The 18,127-nt window shown below is 37.1% G+C and overlaps 1 protein-coding gene across 12 annotated transcripts in view; it reads left to right on the forward strand.

Moving 5' to 3' along the window:
* Positions 1-18,127, forward strand: part of SYNJ1 (synaptojanin 1) — a 91,138-nt gene that overhangs the window by 36,683 nt on the left and 36,328 nt on the right. For 7 of the 12 annotated variants that reach the window (XM_053903128.1, XM_053903129.1, XM_053903119.1 and 4 more), the window contains exons 7-15: positions 161-222; positions 1,251-1,347; positions 2,473-2,642; positions 3,696-3,777; positions 6,303-6,455; positions 8,979-9,144; positions 11,627-11,650; positions 14,333-14,524; positions 16,510-16,594. In XM_053903128.1, the coding sequence (XP_053759103.1) occupies positions 161-222; positions 1,251-1,347; positions 2,473-2,642; positions 3,696-3,777; positions 6,303-6,455; positions 8,979-9,144; positions 11,627-11,650; positions 14,333-14,524; positions 16,510-16,594 (1,031 nt within the window). The remainder of the gene's footprint in view (positions 1-160; positions 223-1,250; positions 1,348-2,472; positions 2,643-3,695; positions 3,778-6,302; positions 6,456-8,978; positions 9,145-11,626; positions 11,651-14,332; positions 14,525-16,509; positions 16,595-18,127) is intronic. The other 5 variants (XM_019420210.2, XM_053903130.1, XM_053903120.1 and 2 more) reach the window with 2 other exon arrangements.

Consider the following 18,127-nt stretch of genomic DNA (forward strand, 5'->3'; position numbering starts at 1 on the left):
TGAACTTGTTTTTCTTTTAAACCGTAATATGAATGAACATCAATTATCCAATGTAGTATTGTGTGTTCAGCAAATGAATTATCACATATTATAAACAATGATATTTCTTTTGTCTCCATGTCAGCTTTTGGTATGATTACATGTATTTCTCTCGCTGTAGGTGGGATCTCATCGTGTTCGTATGTCAAGGGGATTTGAAGCCAATGCACCTGCTTTTGACAGGTAAGACTGATTATTTTTACCTAATGCTCTAAGTTTTGGTATCGTTAAGCAGTGAACTAGTTATTATATTTACCGATTCATTTCTGCTTGTTTGGGCCCTAAGTAAAATTTCTTCTGACTTCTAATGTAATCAGAAGAAGGTGATACCTAGTATTATGACTTTGGGGGTTGGTAGCACTAGGTTGTGGGTCTTCATCTCTTGGTCTGAAAACAACCTGTTTGGATACGCTGTCTAATAAGGTAGCCACTAGCCTCATAGAGCTACTGAGCACTTAAAATGTGACTGGTCCAAATTGAGATGTACTGTAAGTGTAACATGTACACTGGATGTCAGAGTTAGTGCAAAATAAAAGGTAAAATATCTTATTAATATTTGTTTTTTAGTACATGTTGAAATGATATTTTGACTGTATTGGGTTAAATAAAATATAGAAATTCGTTTCATTGTTTATTTTTGCTTTTCTTAATGTACCTTCTAGAAAATTTAAAATTATATCTGTGGCTCATGTTACATTTCCTTAGGAACGCATTGCTCTGTAACCCCTGGAATGGTTAGAAGCTGGAGAGAAAAAGACAAACAAAAAACACCTCCTATTTGGGGCCTATTTTTCTTAAGACTAGAATGGTTAGGGAGGTCTCTCTGATGCCCACGGAGCATGCTTTGTCCTCACATGAGGAGCAGCCCTCTGCCCTAGCTGCCCTCGCAAGCTGGGTGGCCTGCGTTCTCCGCGCTTGTCTGGCACCAGCCTCCCAGAGGGGAGAGGGGGCTGGGCGGGTCCGGCAGCTCCAGCACAGACGGGAGTCTCAGCTTTGAGGAGTCAGCGAGGAAAGGGCCTTACCTGAAGCTTCATAAATTCAGAGTTTTGAGAGGAACGGATTTGTGGAATGAATCTGTATCCAGAGTTGCCAGTTGTAGAGGTGTGTGTAGAATACTGCCCTGTAGGTTCTATTTAATGGATTTCTGCTTGTTGGGGGGAAAATTCCGACGACCACTTGACACATACTTCTTTCTTTCTTTTCTTTAACAGGCATTTTAGAACGCTTAAAAACTTATATGGTAAACAAATAATAGTAAATTTGCTTGGATCTAAGGAAGGTGAACATATGCTAAGTAAGGCTTTCCAGGTAGGCATGATCAGCTTTTCTTCTGTTCCGTGGACACCTAGAATGATACTAAAAAATTATGTAGCGCAATAATGAACTTACTTCCTAGGAAAAGGTTGGGTACCTGTTGGAACCATTAACTCTTTGGGCTACCAAGAAACAGTTTTGCGTAATGTTGCTGACATTAGGGTTAGGGAAAACTTCCAAAGCAGTTGACTCTGTTTTCTGAAATGTTACTTATTTATCTTGTGGAAAAGCAGAAGAATGTCTTCCCCTCTGAAAAGTGTTCATCTGTCACTGATAAAAAGACACTGGACGGTTTCCTTCTCCATCCACGCATTGCCTCTGCCTGTTTCCTAGAAACCATAGTCATGGCTTGAAACCTATGATACGGTGAATACTGCACGTAAGACCATCCCTTCTCGTACCGATGAGAGAAAACTCGAGAACTGCGAGTAAAGACGAACCCAAATGATATATGCCCAACTTCTAAAGAAAAAGTATTCTTCATCAATGCTTACTATTAAAGCAACAATGAATTAATAGCAATGATGGTGTTCCATAAGATGATAAGCCTAAATTAAACAAAACAGAGAACATTTTCTGAAGTTCAGTCTAATGAAGTCCAGAAAGTAACTTATTTGACTGTTTTGTGTGACGCTTGTGAAATAAATATTGTTAATAAACAGATTATGCTTTAGAGAATGACTTTTAAAACATTTCAGTGTGAGTATAAAAACGTGAATTTTTTGGTTCTTAATAGGTTCTGTCTTAAGTCAGTTACTTTATTTTGAGATTCTATAACAGGTACAATTATTAAATGTGTAAAAAATGAAGTGTTGGTGGTTAGAAATAATTTTAATTTTCTGAACCAGATGAGAACATTATTTAAGTTCTCTGATGTTAATTATGTCACCTGATCTCTCTGGGACAGTATGCGAGGTTTCACGAAAAAGATGTTATTGGATACCATCAAGTAATTTTCCATTTTACTGCCAGTGTCAACTAAAGCTTTGTGGGAGATCAGTGAGATTTCACGGGACCGTGCTGAGGTTTAACTTTAAAATGCGACGTTCCATTCTAACATTACTTGATAAGATCATATTTAATTAACATTTAGATGAGTATTTGCCTTTTTACTTTCAGAGTCATTTGAAAGCTTCTGAACATGCTGCTGACATCCAGATGGTGAATTTTGACTATCATCAAATGGTTAAAGGAGGAAAGGCAGAAAAATTACATAGTGTTCTTAAACCTCAAGTCCAAAAGTTTGTAGATTATGGATTTTTTTATTTCAATGGAAGTGAAGTTCAAAGGTTTGACTGCTGTTTCTCTTTTCTTTGAGTTGGAACTTTGCTGTATTTTAAAAATTATTCTTAATGCAGAACTCTTGAATTACTTTTTTTTATATCAAAGTTTATAATTAAGTAAAATAATCTTTATTATACTTGATTTTAGGCTTGTTTTTCTTTCTTTAGAACAGAATAGGTAATAATAATACCTTCTATTATTGGGCACATCTAGTGAGCCAGGCAGTATACTCAGTCTGTACATGTGTCTGTAACAGCAGTCGTAGGAAGAAGTTCTATTATCCCCATTTTCGTTTGGGGAGATTGAGGCATAGGCTCTAATTTGCCCCAGATCACATAGCTAAAAAGTGTTAGAGCGAGGATTTACCTGGCTCCAGCTCTCATGCTGTTATCTAGGAGACTATTCTGCCTCTCTCTTAGAACGAATATGTTACGATGTCTTGACCTCAGTAAGGACTATTATATGCAAATAGAAGTAAAAGACATTGCTTATTGTCTGCTTTAGCACAATTTCAGTCTTCAGCTTTTGATAATGAAGTAGAGGAGGAAAGGAAGTATTGAAAAAATGAAGTTCAGAGTATAGGATGAAGTCAACTTTAGTGAACAAACTCCGATTTTTAGTTTTGGACTTTGTGCGAAATTTAGTATCAATGCCATAGAATCTGTGTAGGTTGGTGGAGATAACAGATCTTAGGTTTTTAAAATTTCTTCCATATATATTTGATCATCTTTTATGTGCAAAGAGCCCTGCGGTTATAAATCTGAATGTATGTTTAGCTCCTGACTACGGGCCTAATTAGAAATAAGTGGGCATGGATAAATAGATGGTGATAAAGAGTATATGACAGAATGTTAACAGTTGTAGAATCTAGATGGTGGGTATGTGGATGTTGGCTGTAAAATTCTTCCATCTTTTTTGTATGTTTGAAAATTGTAGTAATAAAAAGGGGTAGAAAGTGGATGCCGTATTTTGGTGATCACCTTAATTTTCCTTATTTTGTTTTAGCTTTATTATTTTTGTTTCAAACTAGCTGTTACACTTTACTGAATTTGTTGCAGATGCCAGACTGGCACAGTTCGAACAAACTGCTTGGATTGTCTGGATAGAACAAATAGTGTGCAGGCATTCCTTGGCTTAGAGGTAAATAATAATAATAATAATAATAATAATAATAATAGTAATAATAATAAGTTGTAATGTATGTATGTGACTTGGATCAAATGCCTCATTCAGTGCTTTTGTAATATTTATGTTTCTCATTAGTTACTTTTCATAAAATGAAATTATGCTTCATTAAAGGCATTTTTTTACTTCTCGTATGTTTTTAACCTCCCCCCCCAATTCCTTTTCATTTAAATATTTCCTTTACCTGTTCCAAACACTCTCTTCAGGTAGCTGATGTTTCCCTGTATCGTTCCTTAGCTTTCTGTTGAAAAACTGCTATGTACACTCTTCCGACAATCGCTTCTTTTGCCTTTTGGAATGGAAAAAAATTATATATATATTGCTTATTGTCTGCTTTAGTACAATTTAAAAATTGTATACACACACACACACACACACATAATTTATATCGGCCTTTATTCTTCATGTAATTTCTTCAGAATTGGTGAGGATCTGTTTTCATATTCTGTGGGATTAGATTTTTGACCGTCGGTAACCCGATGCAGTTTCTACAGTGTTTTCAAATCAGTAGCTGCAAACAGGATGGATGGTTATTAGTGGGAGTGAGAGTGCATGAGATTCAGCTTCTCTAACGAAGTCTTTGTTTAAAAGTGTTTTTCTTTGCCATCTATCCATAAGTTCAGTCTGATATAGACATAGTCTCCCTGTATGACAAAGCAGCAATGCTGAGCTTTCTAGGTCTTTCCTGTTATGCGGGAGCGGGGGTCATTAGGCTGTGGTGGGTCTTCATTTCGTGTCACGGGAACTTAGTATAGTTCTCAAATACTATAAAAACAGGAGTAGGAAACAACACGTTCTTATTTCCTCCGGTGAACGATCTTAAATTTGGCCAGGACATTGGCTCATTAGCTACTCTGCAGCTGGGGTTCTTTCTGTCTCAAAAATGAAAGGGTAGTGTGTAGAATTCTCTGCTACAGAAGTGTAGCTACAGTTCTGTTCATGTAGCTAAATAGGTTCTACCGTTTTGCCTCTTTAAAATTCTGTCATTGAGACTTATGATTATAATTTATGTAGAAAATATGACAGAGACAAGAAAAGTGAAAGCAGACAGTTGGTCACTTGACATTAATCGCATGGCTTGGGTTTGTTTTGAGTTGTGTTTTTAAGTGGCTGAATACGTTTCTTTAGATTCTGAGAGTGAACTTATGGAAATGTTTGAAAGTCTTTACTCGAAGTATAACAAGTGTTAGTTCTCAGAATCTGACTTAACCAGCTATCCACTGTTGGTAGTTAGGTGTGAGAGAGCTCCCTCATATGTAGCAATTGGTTGACTGTTTACAAAATTGACTGCTAAAGTAGGCAAAGCCGAACTAGGGCGAAGACTAGTTTTGCCAAATTCCTTGAAAAGAGGGAGCTATAAATGATAAAATAAGTCCTAGGGGCTAATTTTGGTTTATTCTTCATGCTAGCCAAGAGCACCTCTGGTGCAAATCTCCAGGTAATCAAACGAACCTAGTTTAGTGTTTTTTATATTATTTTAGTTTTTGATCCCTCTCTAAATATGGATAATCATAATACTTGCAGATAAAACACAAATGGCAAGGAATTAAGTAAAAATGCAAGACATAAAATATGACTGGCTTCCAAATAAGACAAATAGACTGGGTAAGGACTATACCTTGCTCTGACTGCCAAATTGCAAAGCCAAAGTTCATTCAGAGTAAAAACCAGTGACTCTTCCAGAGACATTTATTGTTATCCATGAAGGAATTGGGGCAGCCTGAAGACCTTGCATTCTTGCAATATACATTGTATATTGTAATATTGTAATATACATTGTACGTACAATGTATATTACAATATACATTGTAATATACATTACCAGTATAGATTTTATACATGAAAGACTGCCATGACTTTATTCAGAAACAGGACTAATTTATTTGTTTTTGTGACAGTTCAAGAGCAACTCTACTTTTCTCATAATCTCTTGATTTTAGTTGCCCACATGTGTAGAACCCAATCAAAAAATTAAATTAATTCCCTCTATATTTAAATAACCTAGCCAGATTTTTTTTTCCTGTGCTTTATTGTATGCTGTTGAATAAAAGTGAACAATCAGTCCATCTCTCACACTTCTGTACATTGTGACAGCCTCCTTTTCAAGGTAAGATAAGTACAAGAATAAAAACTCAATAATCAAGCCCTAAAGGTACTGGGCTCATAATAAGTGTGGCATTTTACAGAGATATTTTACAGAGGCATTTACAGAGACATTTTCATGAGGTTAATTTCATCATTTAACCAGAAAGAAGTTGTTAATTACTACAAGAGAATATTAAGACACTTTTAAGATTCAATGACAAACTAAAATGGTGGGACAGAACACAGTTAGTCTCGTAAATTGGTAGGTTTTCAAAATCCAGTCCCACATGGCCCTATAAAATGCAAACTTTGGTTTGAGCCTTGTCGTTCTTGAAAAGTCTCATCACAGTTAATGTATTAATATACTTACAGAAGTTTCTCTTTTGCTGTTTTAGATGCTAGCTAAACAATTGGAAGCTCTTGGCTTAGCCGAAAAGCCTCAGCTGGTGACTCGCTTTCTGGAAGTTTTCCGGTCAATGTGGTCCGTGAATGGTGATTCGATCAGTAAGATATATGCGGGCACTGGAGCCCTCGAAGGAAAGGCGAAGGTAGAGCTAGGTTTCTCCTGACATGACGAGAGAGCCTCATTTTCCTTTCAATGACACTTTTAAATGGTCTCTTTTTAAATTAACAGTTGGGCTTTTATAGATATCTGCTTCCAGTTCTGTTTTATTATCCTTCCGTGTCCTCTTTAATACTTCCTTCTGTAGCGGATATTAATGATTGGGTAGAAGAGAGTAATGTCCCTCAGCTTGGGGGGTCTTACGTATGACATAGTCATTTGGTGATAATCCGTTAGGCCTACATATGTATTGCTTATATTTTGTTTCATGATTTCTCAGAACTTACGTATCTGTGTCGCTTTTTATGTTGTTTCTTTTGATTATAAAATTTTTAAAAGTCCTAGTCCTCCTAATAAGGGGTCCTCTGTCATTTGGCTTTGTGTTCCCAGCACTTGATATAGTGCCTACCATTTAATAGGATTGTGACAAATACTGGTGGGATGAATAAATCAGTGGACGATTTATGCCACACTTACTATGAGCCCAGTACCTTTAGGGCTTGATTATTGAGTTTTTGTTCTTGTACTTATCTTACCTTGAAAAGGAGGCTGTCACAATGTACAGAAGTGTGAGAGATGGACTTCCTCATAATTCTGTGCCTCCTCATTGCTTTTTAATACCTGGCATTATCAATAGACTGCTTCCTTACTCTAGTGTTTGGCACTTATTAAGAGACTTTGGAAACACACTCGAGATACTTTTCATTATTTTATATACTTAAATAGTAACTTTTTAAGGCTCCTGTTTTCAGTTGGATTTTATTAACATTTTAAATCTCTACAATTCTTCAGATTACCTCAGGAATAGAAAATAAGGGCATTTGCCATTTTTATAATTCTGCCACCCCTACAGTACAGCAGCTGAAATTCTTTGAAGACCACTCATCATCTCTAAGTCTTTTTTTCTAAACCTTCCTCCTCTTCTGCGTCTCCTAAAATGCCATGTCTGTCTCTGTTCAGTTATTGGCCTTACCTGTCACAAATGATTTTGTTGACATTGACAAATAATTACTTCTTAAATGGTCCCTCTTTTTGAAAACCTGAAATTGTTAAACCTCCTTTAGTACTCCTTTAAAAAAGAATATAATTCTTACTGTTAAAACTCGATTCTCTACAAGAGCTGCTTAAAATATTCTTTAATGCTCTTCCTTTTTGTTTCTGCAGCAGCCAAGACAGTATGTATACAGAGGTTATGTATATTTTCAGTGGTCTTGTGTCTCTAACTAATAGATGCGAATTCTCATGTATTAAATATACTAGTCTGAACTGAACTAAAATCTAACATCTGAACTGCTCTTTCTTTTCCTTTCTCTGGGTTCCTTTTGGTTAATTGCCTGATAATGTGAATGGTGAGTGTCTTTTCAAATACTGTCATTTGTATATGTCATCACATGGAAGAAAATAACATTTTAATTTTCAAATTACCGTCACTTCTATAAGGGATGAAAATTACATATTGCAAATGAAAGGGTTTTTTTTAAAGGCCAGAGTTTGGTGTTTTCTTTTGTTTTTTCAACAGTCATCCAAATCTGTAAGATCAAAAGAAATCTTCATGGTAACTAACACGCCTGAGTAAACTATATGTTCATTAAAAGTTACGATCAGGAAATGCAGGCTTCCGGTTATGGGAATACGTTACAGGAATGAAAGGCACAGCATAGGGAATATAGTCAATGGTATTGTAGTAGTGTTGCATGGTGACAGATGGTTAGCTACACTGGTGGTGAGCACAGCTCAATTTATAGAATTATCAAATCACTGTGGTGTGCGACACAAACTGACGTAACGTTGTGTGTCAGCGATACTAAAAAAGAAGTTATAATCAACTCACTGGAGGAATTGGCCTAAGTTTATTACTTTTATGGTTTGTATTTACATCGGCAATAAAATGAGCTAAGATATACGAACTGTAGTTCACATTTAGTATTTATTTATGAACTATAATTATAAATTTCTTTTTAGGCCAACCCTTCATTCTTAGGTTCAGTTTTAGTTTTAACTACTAGTATAAGTTATTGAGGAGCGATTCCAGTCTTATTTTTCTACACGTTATTTTTCTACTGTCGAAGTACTTGGAAGTTTTTCTAAGAGCATGTAAGTGGACCGCATCCTCCTTGATCTCCCCTGCGGCCCCCCCACCCCCCATCCCATCCTTAGTGCTATAGGTTACAATGTAGGAAGTAATTTCCTTGTTTTAAATAAGTACATGTCACTTCATTTCCTTTCTAGTAAGCAACGTTAGACATTTACTGCTCTTGATGTCATTAGTGAATGCGTTTGTGGTACTGAGCTTTTTCCACGTTTTTGTGCAGAACTGTTATCCAGAAGGAAAAGAAACAAAGGCATCTTGAGCCATTTTTGATATGATGATTTGATACTCAAAGTAGAATGATTAGGTCCTTTTTATTGCAGTAAGGTCAGATAAAACTGATTTAAACTTTCAAAATGCCTACTGAATAAAATCAACAATATTTGGAACAAAAATCCATGCTCTTTTCTTCCCCAACAGGCTGGAAAGTTAAAAGATGGTGCTCGTTCTGTTACTAGAACGATTCAGAATAACTTCTTTGACAGCTCCAAGCAAGAGGCCATAGATGTTTTACTACTGGGAAATACTCTAAATAGTGACTTAGCTGACAAAGCTCGAGCACTTTTAACTACCGGAAGTTTGCGCGGTATGCGTACTTTGTATTTTGATTACTTTATGTTATTTATATCCCTTCTAATAGTCCAAGGAGTAACTGTAAATTTATTTACATAAACATTTTTTAGATCAAGTTGATTAAAACAGTTTGTGGAGGAATTTCCATCGATCTAATTTTTAAAAATTGCATTCTCTAAAGGAAGTTCATCTCTTTGGAAATGTTTTTACATTCAGTGGTATTACTAAGCTGTAAAATGAGGCCCATGCAAGGCAGGATTTCATAGAATATTCAGCTAGTGCTTTGAATAGAGCATTCACTACCTAGTTATGTAGACAACAGTTGCTTTATTCAGAAAAAGAGTGCCTATATTAGTGATTTTGCTAATTTCCAACCCCAAATTTCTATAACTTGGTCTTCCCTTACCTTGATGTTGTTTGAATGAGCATTAAATCATATTAGATAATAATTTAAAATATTGATTATTTTTAGACACTATTTAATATGAGACATAAATATATGGCTTTCAAGGTGGCTTTTTAACTTTCACTGAGTCTTTTATTAAAATCCAAAGAAGTTGAGCTCCTGTCAGTGTGTGGTGTATTTAGCATCATCATGGGAAAAACTCAACAGGCACTGTAGAACTTAATGAATTGACTTCCTTAATTCCGTATTTTTTCTGTGTTCACTTTTTTTTTAGCACTCTGAACATTTTTACTTCTTCTGTTATCCCCAGCCAAACCTTACAGTTTCCCTGTGCGTCTTAAGAGAAATTGTTCCTCATCAAATAATGTATTCTTGGATAATTACTTGGTCAGCTAGGTTATCATGGATTCTTTCAGAATTGTGCATGGTGCTGTGGGTAGTTGGGTACAGTTGGCTCCTTGGGGATCTATTAGTAGGCCCCGGGGACTGAGGCCTACTAGCGCTCTAAAAAAACAAAGTCTGATCTTAGCTACTATTAACTTCAGGCTTTCTTCCTGGCTCCCAGCACCAGAGACTTGGCTGATTTGCATCTTGCCACTTCCTTCCACCTATGCCTTCTTTGATATGGAGGCATTGCTAAGCAACAGTTGAAAGTAAGCAACTGAAGGAAAGAAAAGGAGAAGCGAGGAGCTTAAGAATTCCCAAACCTGATTATCAGTTTTTTTAGTTGCCTGCACATGTTACTGTGTGTCGAAAGCGCCTAAAAAAAAGTACAGTCAGTTCTGCTCTAATGCTTGTTCTGAGAATGGGAATTTGTTCCACCGTGGACGCTCTGTTAGGGAACATTTTGAGCATAATGCCAGTTCTGCATTCCTTTATGCATGGTCTCACCCGGCAGAACTGAGACGGGTAGAAATACACAAAACACGCACACACATGTGCATACACTTCAAACCTTTCTCTGCTTCCATTCACCAGATGTGTTATGAGACATACCCATGCACACCTGGTGTTACAAATTTCCATCCCAATTCCAGAAGACCCTTCTTCCATCATTCACAACTACAGTTGACCCTGGAACAACACGGGGGCAGGGACACTCACCCCCCACAGTCAAAAATCCATGTATAGCTTCTGATTCCTCAAAAACTTACCTACCAATAACCTGTAGACCAGAAGCCTTACATAAACAGTTGATTAACACATAATTTGTATGTTATGTGTATTATGTACTGTAATCTTACAGTCAAGTAAAGTGTTAAGGAAGGGAAAATATGTTTGGAGTACTGTATTTACCAAAAAGGAATTCACGTATAAGTGGGCCTGTGCAGTTCAAACCCGTGTGTTCAAAGGGTCGGCTTGCTTGTCAGCTGCCATTCTCCTCATGCCCACTTCTACCAGCAAACTCCAGGTCTTTTTCATGATGAAGTGCCGTATTTAAGGAGTATTCAGACACCTCAAGCCATTTAACATGTGAAACCGTACTACTGTTTTTACTAGGGTCCCATCTGTTTTGGAGTGTCACTGCTAAAATTTGGGAGTGTTGTCCCCTAATCCCATTTTCCCCATAAGCTCTGTGGCTATGGGAATCTGTACTGTTTTGCACTGCATGGTGATTTTTGTGGAATGTGTATGTTTTGTTACAACTGAACTGATTGTACTTAATCGGCCGCGTCCCAGAAAGAATACTAGAAGATGTATATTAGGGTCCTCGTGTTCAATACCCTCTAACCCCTTGGGTTTCTAGATTCATATTCTCTCTCACACGTATGTGCGTGCACACACACACACACACACACACACACACACACAGGAGCAGCTTGAAAAACAGGCCGAGGACCTCCTGATTGTGACACTCTGGACATCGCTGAGTCACTGTAGGATTTTTCATAGATGCAGAGGGTTTGCGTCAGGTATTGTCACTTATGTTTAATCTTTGGTGTCTTATAGCCCTCAGAAAAAATAATCGAATTGATGTAAAAGAAAAAAATGAGGCCATCTTAGGATGTATTGTCATAACACTCTAGATTTTAATTGTAACTTGTTGTTTTACTAATGATTCTTTGTTTTCTTCTTGATGCATCCATAGTTTCTGAACAGACATTACAGTCAGGTACAGTATAGAAAACCAATCTGTAAATAAAAGCAAATTTTTCTTTATTTTTCTGAAGTTGATATTGTAAATCGACCAAGCCGTATAAATGGAAACTTTCTCTTATTTTGCCCTCAGTTTCTAATAGGATAAATTAATACCTTGTTTTAATCTGAGAAAAAAATTTTTAAGTTTGAGAAAACAAAGTACTTCGTTTAGGAGAAAATGCATAATGCTGCCTGTCTTCTTCTAGTAAATGCTTAATTCTAATTAAATATAGCTCATCCAGTTTTAATTTCACCTTTATATTTCAATGAACACACATTGTTAGTATTATACCTTGCTTTTACTAGGCTAATGGTAAAAACCCCAGTGTGACTATTTTGGATTAATTTCAGAGTACTGTCTGTGATATCTATCAGCAGTGTTTCTCACACATAGTATTTGAAAAACAATGACTTATTTTTTCATACTGTAGATGAAATATATTCTGTAACTATAAGACATGCACTAAAATGTGATCTGAACTCTTTTAAAAAGCGTCAAAATTGGTAACAAAGTTAGAGTAAGTGATTAGGACCTAAAGATCGTTATTTTTCTTGCCTTTCCTATTCGTAAGAATCTTATGCCTTCATTTTCTGGACAAGGTTTATGAACTTGTCCTTAAACACGGACATGTGGCAAAAGGAGCAAAAACGGCCAAACGGCAAAATTTCTTGCCAGAAATGTATCGGAAAAAGACATCTTTTCTTCCTTTTACTGAAGATTTGGTATCTTAAGATTTGTTCTGCTTAGTTACTGTTCTGAACGTTTTGAGAAACTATTGGTTATTTTTGTGAGAAGTTTGGAAGAGGAGGGTACTTGGATGTATTTTGAGTTATGTAATGAAATCCATTTTCTGAAATGATATGGCATTTGGGAACGGACATCTGTTTGAACACGGGCTCATTTCTGCACATTGAGGTGCCAACCAGTTAAGAATAAGCTAGAAAATTGTTACAACTTTTTATTCCATTTATAAACTGATCTGACTTAATTCACACAACATGGCCGCATGTTTTCACACGATTCATTATTTGTCTTGCTGAGTATTTTAGGCTGTTAAATCACTCTAGAACTTGTATTTTGATATACAGTGGATCACAGAGGCTGTTTTCATAGTAGGAACAGTGGCAGTGATTTCACTCACAAAGACCATGTCATGGAGAAGGATGCGTTGGGTACGGCCAGCTTCCAGTTAACCAACAGACCAGAACGAATCATGTGCTTTCATTACCACCTGACACCTTATACGAGTAGTCACGTCAAGTAGGAAGAGGGCTGCAAATCTGCCTGTCTGCTCCTGGGAACAGCAGGCGTGACCTGATCACCTCAGCAGTTCCCTCAGGAGATTCACGGGTCACACTGTTTTCCTTGTGATGCCATAATCTGCCTTTTTACTCTAATTCTCTTGTGTATCTTGGTACCCTAAAACAATAAATAGTAATCAAATCGTGTATTAAAAGGTGAGAATCATTGTGATTTCCTTTTCCTCTTGCCAGTTAGTTGCCAAGTAAGTGTTTATTCGGTTTTTAGATTGAGGTCCTATTAAGGTTCTAGCCACGTTAAGTGCCGAAAATTTAATCAAAGAGAAGTGTGATTGAGAAGGAAGCTAGATGGTGGTCAAAAAGTATGCATGTAAGAGACTGAGGGTCCAAATGTATTGAGCATTCATTTAACAGTGATGCGTCGAGCACCTACTGTGTCCCAGACACTGTTCTAGTCACCGGAGATAATGTAGTGAGCAAAAGAGACCACCATTTCTGTCCTCAGGAGCTTCCGTTCTTGAGAGGGGAGACAGACAGTTACGGGATAAGTAAATAAACACAGAGTTTGTAAATGGTGACAAATGCTATAGAGAAAAATAAAACGAGGAAAGGATATGGAAGGTTAGGGACAGAATGCAAATTCTAATAAGATGGTCAGGAAAAGCCTCACTGGGATGAGGTGAGGGAAGAAGGTCTCGGGCTTTGGAAACGGTCCGTGCAGAGGCCTTGTGGGAGCAGGCTGGCATCCTAGGGAGACAGCAGGGAGTCAGCAGCTGAGCAGCGAGTGAACAGGGAAGAGGTAGCAGATGAGGGCAGAATGGCAATGTGGATTGTGTCAGGCCTTGCAGGCCATTGTTGCGGACTTCGGCCTCTGTCTGCGTGAGGTGGGAGGGATCTCATAGTGACTTCACTCTCTGACATCTCGTTATCGTCCATAATTAGTATTTTTGTCCGGGAGCCATTCCTTCTCAAACCACCTGTCAGTAGTTAGAAGCTTAAATGTAAATGTTCTTAAATCTTTTTGTTTGGAAATAAGATTTATATTTTCGCCAGCCTTCGAACTAAAGTTATACGAAAGTCAATTGCTATGTCCCTACAAATGTATAATCTCTAGTTTTGTACATTATAAGATGATGTACCCCTTCATGGGAAAAGAACCGTTCTGCATGCTTTATGTTGCCGCAATAATTTTTACTTTGGCTATTGTATCAAGTGCCCGTTGTTTTCAAAAATTGTGTCGGTTACTTGCATCGTGCTGGACTGTGCATGTATCTTATGCTTGTTTATGCTGCTGCTGCTAATTGTACTTGCCCTGCTTCGTTTCTCAGGTATAAAAATCGATTTCTAAAAGTGGTTTCCTGCAGCTAAAACTCTGTGGTGTTTTGTTTTTGATTAGCATCTTCCAAAGTACTAAAGAGCATGTGTGAGAATTTCTACAAGTATTCAAAGCCCAAGAAAATTCGGGTATGTGTTGGAACCTGGAACGTGAATGGTGGGAAGCAGTTTCGCAGCATAGCTTTTAAGAATCAGACACTCACCGACTGGCTTCTCGACGCGCCCAAGTTAGCTGGCATCCAGGAGTTTCAAGGTTTGCTTTTTGTAACAGGGATTCACCTAGTAAATCCTGTGACTTATTAATCTATCAAACAAATGTAACACTTCATAATATGCCTTACTCTCAAAAAGAAACTTGGCTTTATAAGGATGAAGGCCAGACCTTTAAAGGTAACTACACAAGGAAGAAAAACTAGTTCTGTTTTTATTCTTTTAAACTGACACACAGCAAGCTTATTTTGTGAGTGATAATTTTTGAAACCTAGGACGTTCCATTTTTCAAATCTAGTTCTCTGTTTAAACAGGTAAGAAATATTCAGGGTAGATTAAGAAAAATCTTTCAAAACTTGTTGTAACACGTGTTGGCACTTGATAATTTAGCGGTACTGATTTTTCCTTGTAAAACCTTGGTCGTCATTCAGCCGCCAAGCTCTTAACAGCCCGGACCAAGCACTGAGCTGATGATGCTTTTAAGATTTTAATTAGGATTATCAATGTGGGCCGCCTTCTTTTTTTTAAAGTCACTTTGAATTCCTTTTTAAAATAATACACATCTAGCATGTATCATGAATAAAAGCGAAGTGCAGGGGTACCTGGGTGACCCAGTCAGTTAAGCATCTTGACTCTTGATTTCAGCCCGGGTCATGATCTCATGGTTTGTGAGCCCACGTCGAGCTCTGCCCGGTCAGTGCTGTCTTCTCTCTCGTTCTCAAAAATAAATAAACTTAAAAAAAGAAAGTGCATAGGAAAAAATGTGAGATGCAGATTTTCTTTTTTTAGTTATCTCTAATCAGTCACATCTTAAACCCTAAGGTTTTCCCCAGACTTTTATTGAAACGATCTTTTTCACTTACATTGAACCTACCTTGAAATTATAGTTGTTGTTGTAGTAGTGATAATATTAGAGGAGCAGCTAACACTACGGTTCTCTAAGTGCTTTACATCTATTCATTTATTTCCTATAACAGACCTACTGCACAGATACTGTTATTATTCCAATTCCACAGATGAGGAAACCGAGTCACAGTAAGGGAGGCAACCTGCCCAGGCTCACGCAGCCTGGTTGGTAATGGCAAGTCAGGATTTGAACTCAAGGCAGTTTGGCTCCAGCATCACTGGGTCACACTGCGGCTTGCCTGGGAATTTGGGCAAGTTGCTCAGGTTCTCCAAAGCCTCAGTCTCTTGTCTGCACTAAAGGGTAAAAATAATCTGTCTTCTAAAGTGCGTGGTAAGCGACTTGATGCGTGTATAGTCCTTGCACGTAATAGCAGTCAATAAATATTTTTGTTATTTTTCTCAGTCTAATACTATTTATAGGCCCTTTCTAGCTACTTCTCCTTTCTGAGTCCTCGGCCACCCAAGTCCCCCTGGGCCACTTATCTCAAGTAGCTTCTGTTCTCTTTTCGTCCTTGTCTATTAGGAGAGAGCTAATGGCTGGCACAGAGGGGTACATCTTAACCCCTGGATCTGTTTTAATTTTCTTGGATTCCTCCACGTAGGACATAGTAAAAAGGTCAAGCCTCTAGTTTTCAAATTTGAATGTGAAAATTCCTGTGTGTTACCTTTTGATTGGAGATGATTTCTCAGTCACTCTGTGCCTTTTCTGAAGAATCCCTTTACTCCCCCTTTTATTCTCTTCAGCTTTTGCAAAGTGGCTTGCTTCTCTGATGCCCACTCCCCCTGACTTTTATTCTCTTCAGCTTTTGCAAAGTGGCTTGCTTCTCTGATGCCCATGTGCAGTTTAGCAAGAGTTCTTTCAAAACGATTTCTGAAAGGACTCAAGGATCTTCAGAAATAACAGTCTTAAAGAAGAAAACTTAGGAGGCCTGAATGGAAGCTAAATTTAAAGTAATTTTGACCCATTCGTTGGTTTTGCCTACAATTTGAAGTTGGTTAAATATAAAACACAGAAATGGACTTTATGAGGTCTGGCATTGATCTTAGTTGGACTGGGTGGGGGCGGGTGCCGTTTGACTAAAGCTATATTTTTAACAGTTTTTCTTGGATGCTTAATTGTAGATAAAAGAAGTAAGCCAACTGATATATTCGCAATTGGTTTTGAAGAAATGGTAGAGTTGAATGCTGGAAACATTGTGAATGCAAGGTAAGCCGGCAAGGTCATTTTCTAGTTGAGGGACATGGAAGGCAGATTACTAAGTAATTGTTACAAAGATAGATTGGGATAATATATGTAAAGGTGCTTTTTAAACTGCAAAATAGAATTCTCAACCTCTCTGGTCTTAGGATCTTTCTACACTCTTAAAAATGTTGAAAATCTTAAAGAATTTTTGTTCATGTGGGTTATATCTCTAGATAGTACATTAGAAATTTAAAAATGAAAATTTCAAAACATTTGATTCTTTAAGAAACAATAAACCTATTACATGTTAGCATAAATAATACATTTTTTTCCTGAACAGTAATTATTTTCCAAAACAAAAATGTCCTGAGAAGGTTGGCTTTGAGTGTAGTTTTGCACATCTTTTCATTTCTGGCTTAAAACAACTGAATTCTCACATCTACTTCTGTATTAGTCAGTTACAATGTGTTGTTTTGCTTGAAGTAGATGAAGAAAATCACATAAATAACGTAGTCGGAAATGGAAAGAATTTTATAGCCTTTTGAGATAATTTCTTCTCTGATACTACACCAAAGCTCAACAAACAGTTCCTTAAAGGTTAGTTCAGGAATCTGGACTAACCTTATGGAATCTGAAACCATAGCAATGAACTATTTGTGCTCTATTATACAAGAATTCATTGGTCTATTTTTTTATCCTTGCATGATTTTGAAACATCATGTATTGGTCATTTTGAAAATATTAGTTCACTGAGTTATGTCGATCTTCCAAATCTTGGCACATTTCATTATATCAATGCATGATATTGATTAGCCTCATTACTGATCTCATCAGCAAATTCTTCAAATGTTTGGAAGCTATTAAGTTCTCAGTAGCCGATACACATTTTCCAAAAGTTTCATTTTTGCTTGAAAAATGTAATCATTGGAAATAAATACTATTGGTTGTTTCCCTTAAAAGGCAGGTTCATTTAAAAAATGTTTGTCAGATAACCCAAGTCTGAAAAACCATAGTCTGTCATTAGTCCTTTCAAATAAAAATGGTTTTCCATGAAAAATGGTAGCAGTTCAGCTCTCTGCTCAAACAATCAAGTGCTTCTCCAAACATCACACTTCAATATGAAGCAGAATGGGCCTTGTGCATATTTCCTGTTCATCACAGATATGACTTAAGGATTGAACTTTGATCAGTTTAATGACATTTAGAAAACAATTAATAACGTTTCCTGCTTCAACAGAGATGTTCTTATGTGAAATGGCATTTTTTTAACTGCAAGTACATGGCGGTAAAGAGTAATGAATCATCCTAGTACAGTTCGGTGCCTGGATTCATGTGAAGACGTCAGCCATTTTACTCATTGTTACTTTTGCACCATCGTGCAAATATCCATCCACATCGTGAAAAAGGCAAAAAAAGGTCTTAGTATTATAAAGATAGTTTTGACCTCATGGGTTTGGGGGAGTCCCAGAGGTGTTCCCAGACCACACTTTGAGAACTGCTGTTCTGAAGCCTTATTACAAATGCAAATTACTTAAATGGAACTTAAAGCTTAAGTGT

Source organism: Panthera pardus, unplaced genomic scaffold (genome assembly GCF_024362965.1).
Source record: "Panthera pardus isolate Hobbes unplaced genomic scaffold, ASM2436296v1 HiC_scaffold_16, whole genome shotgun sequence".
In the NCBI taxonomy this organism is placed as follows: domain Eukaryota; kingdom Metazoa; phylum Chordata; class Mammalia; order Carnivora; family Felidae; genus Panthera; species Panthera pardus.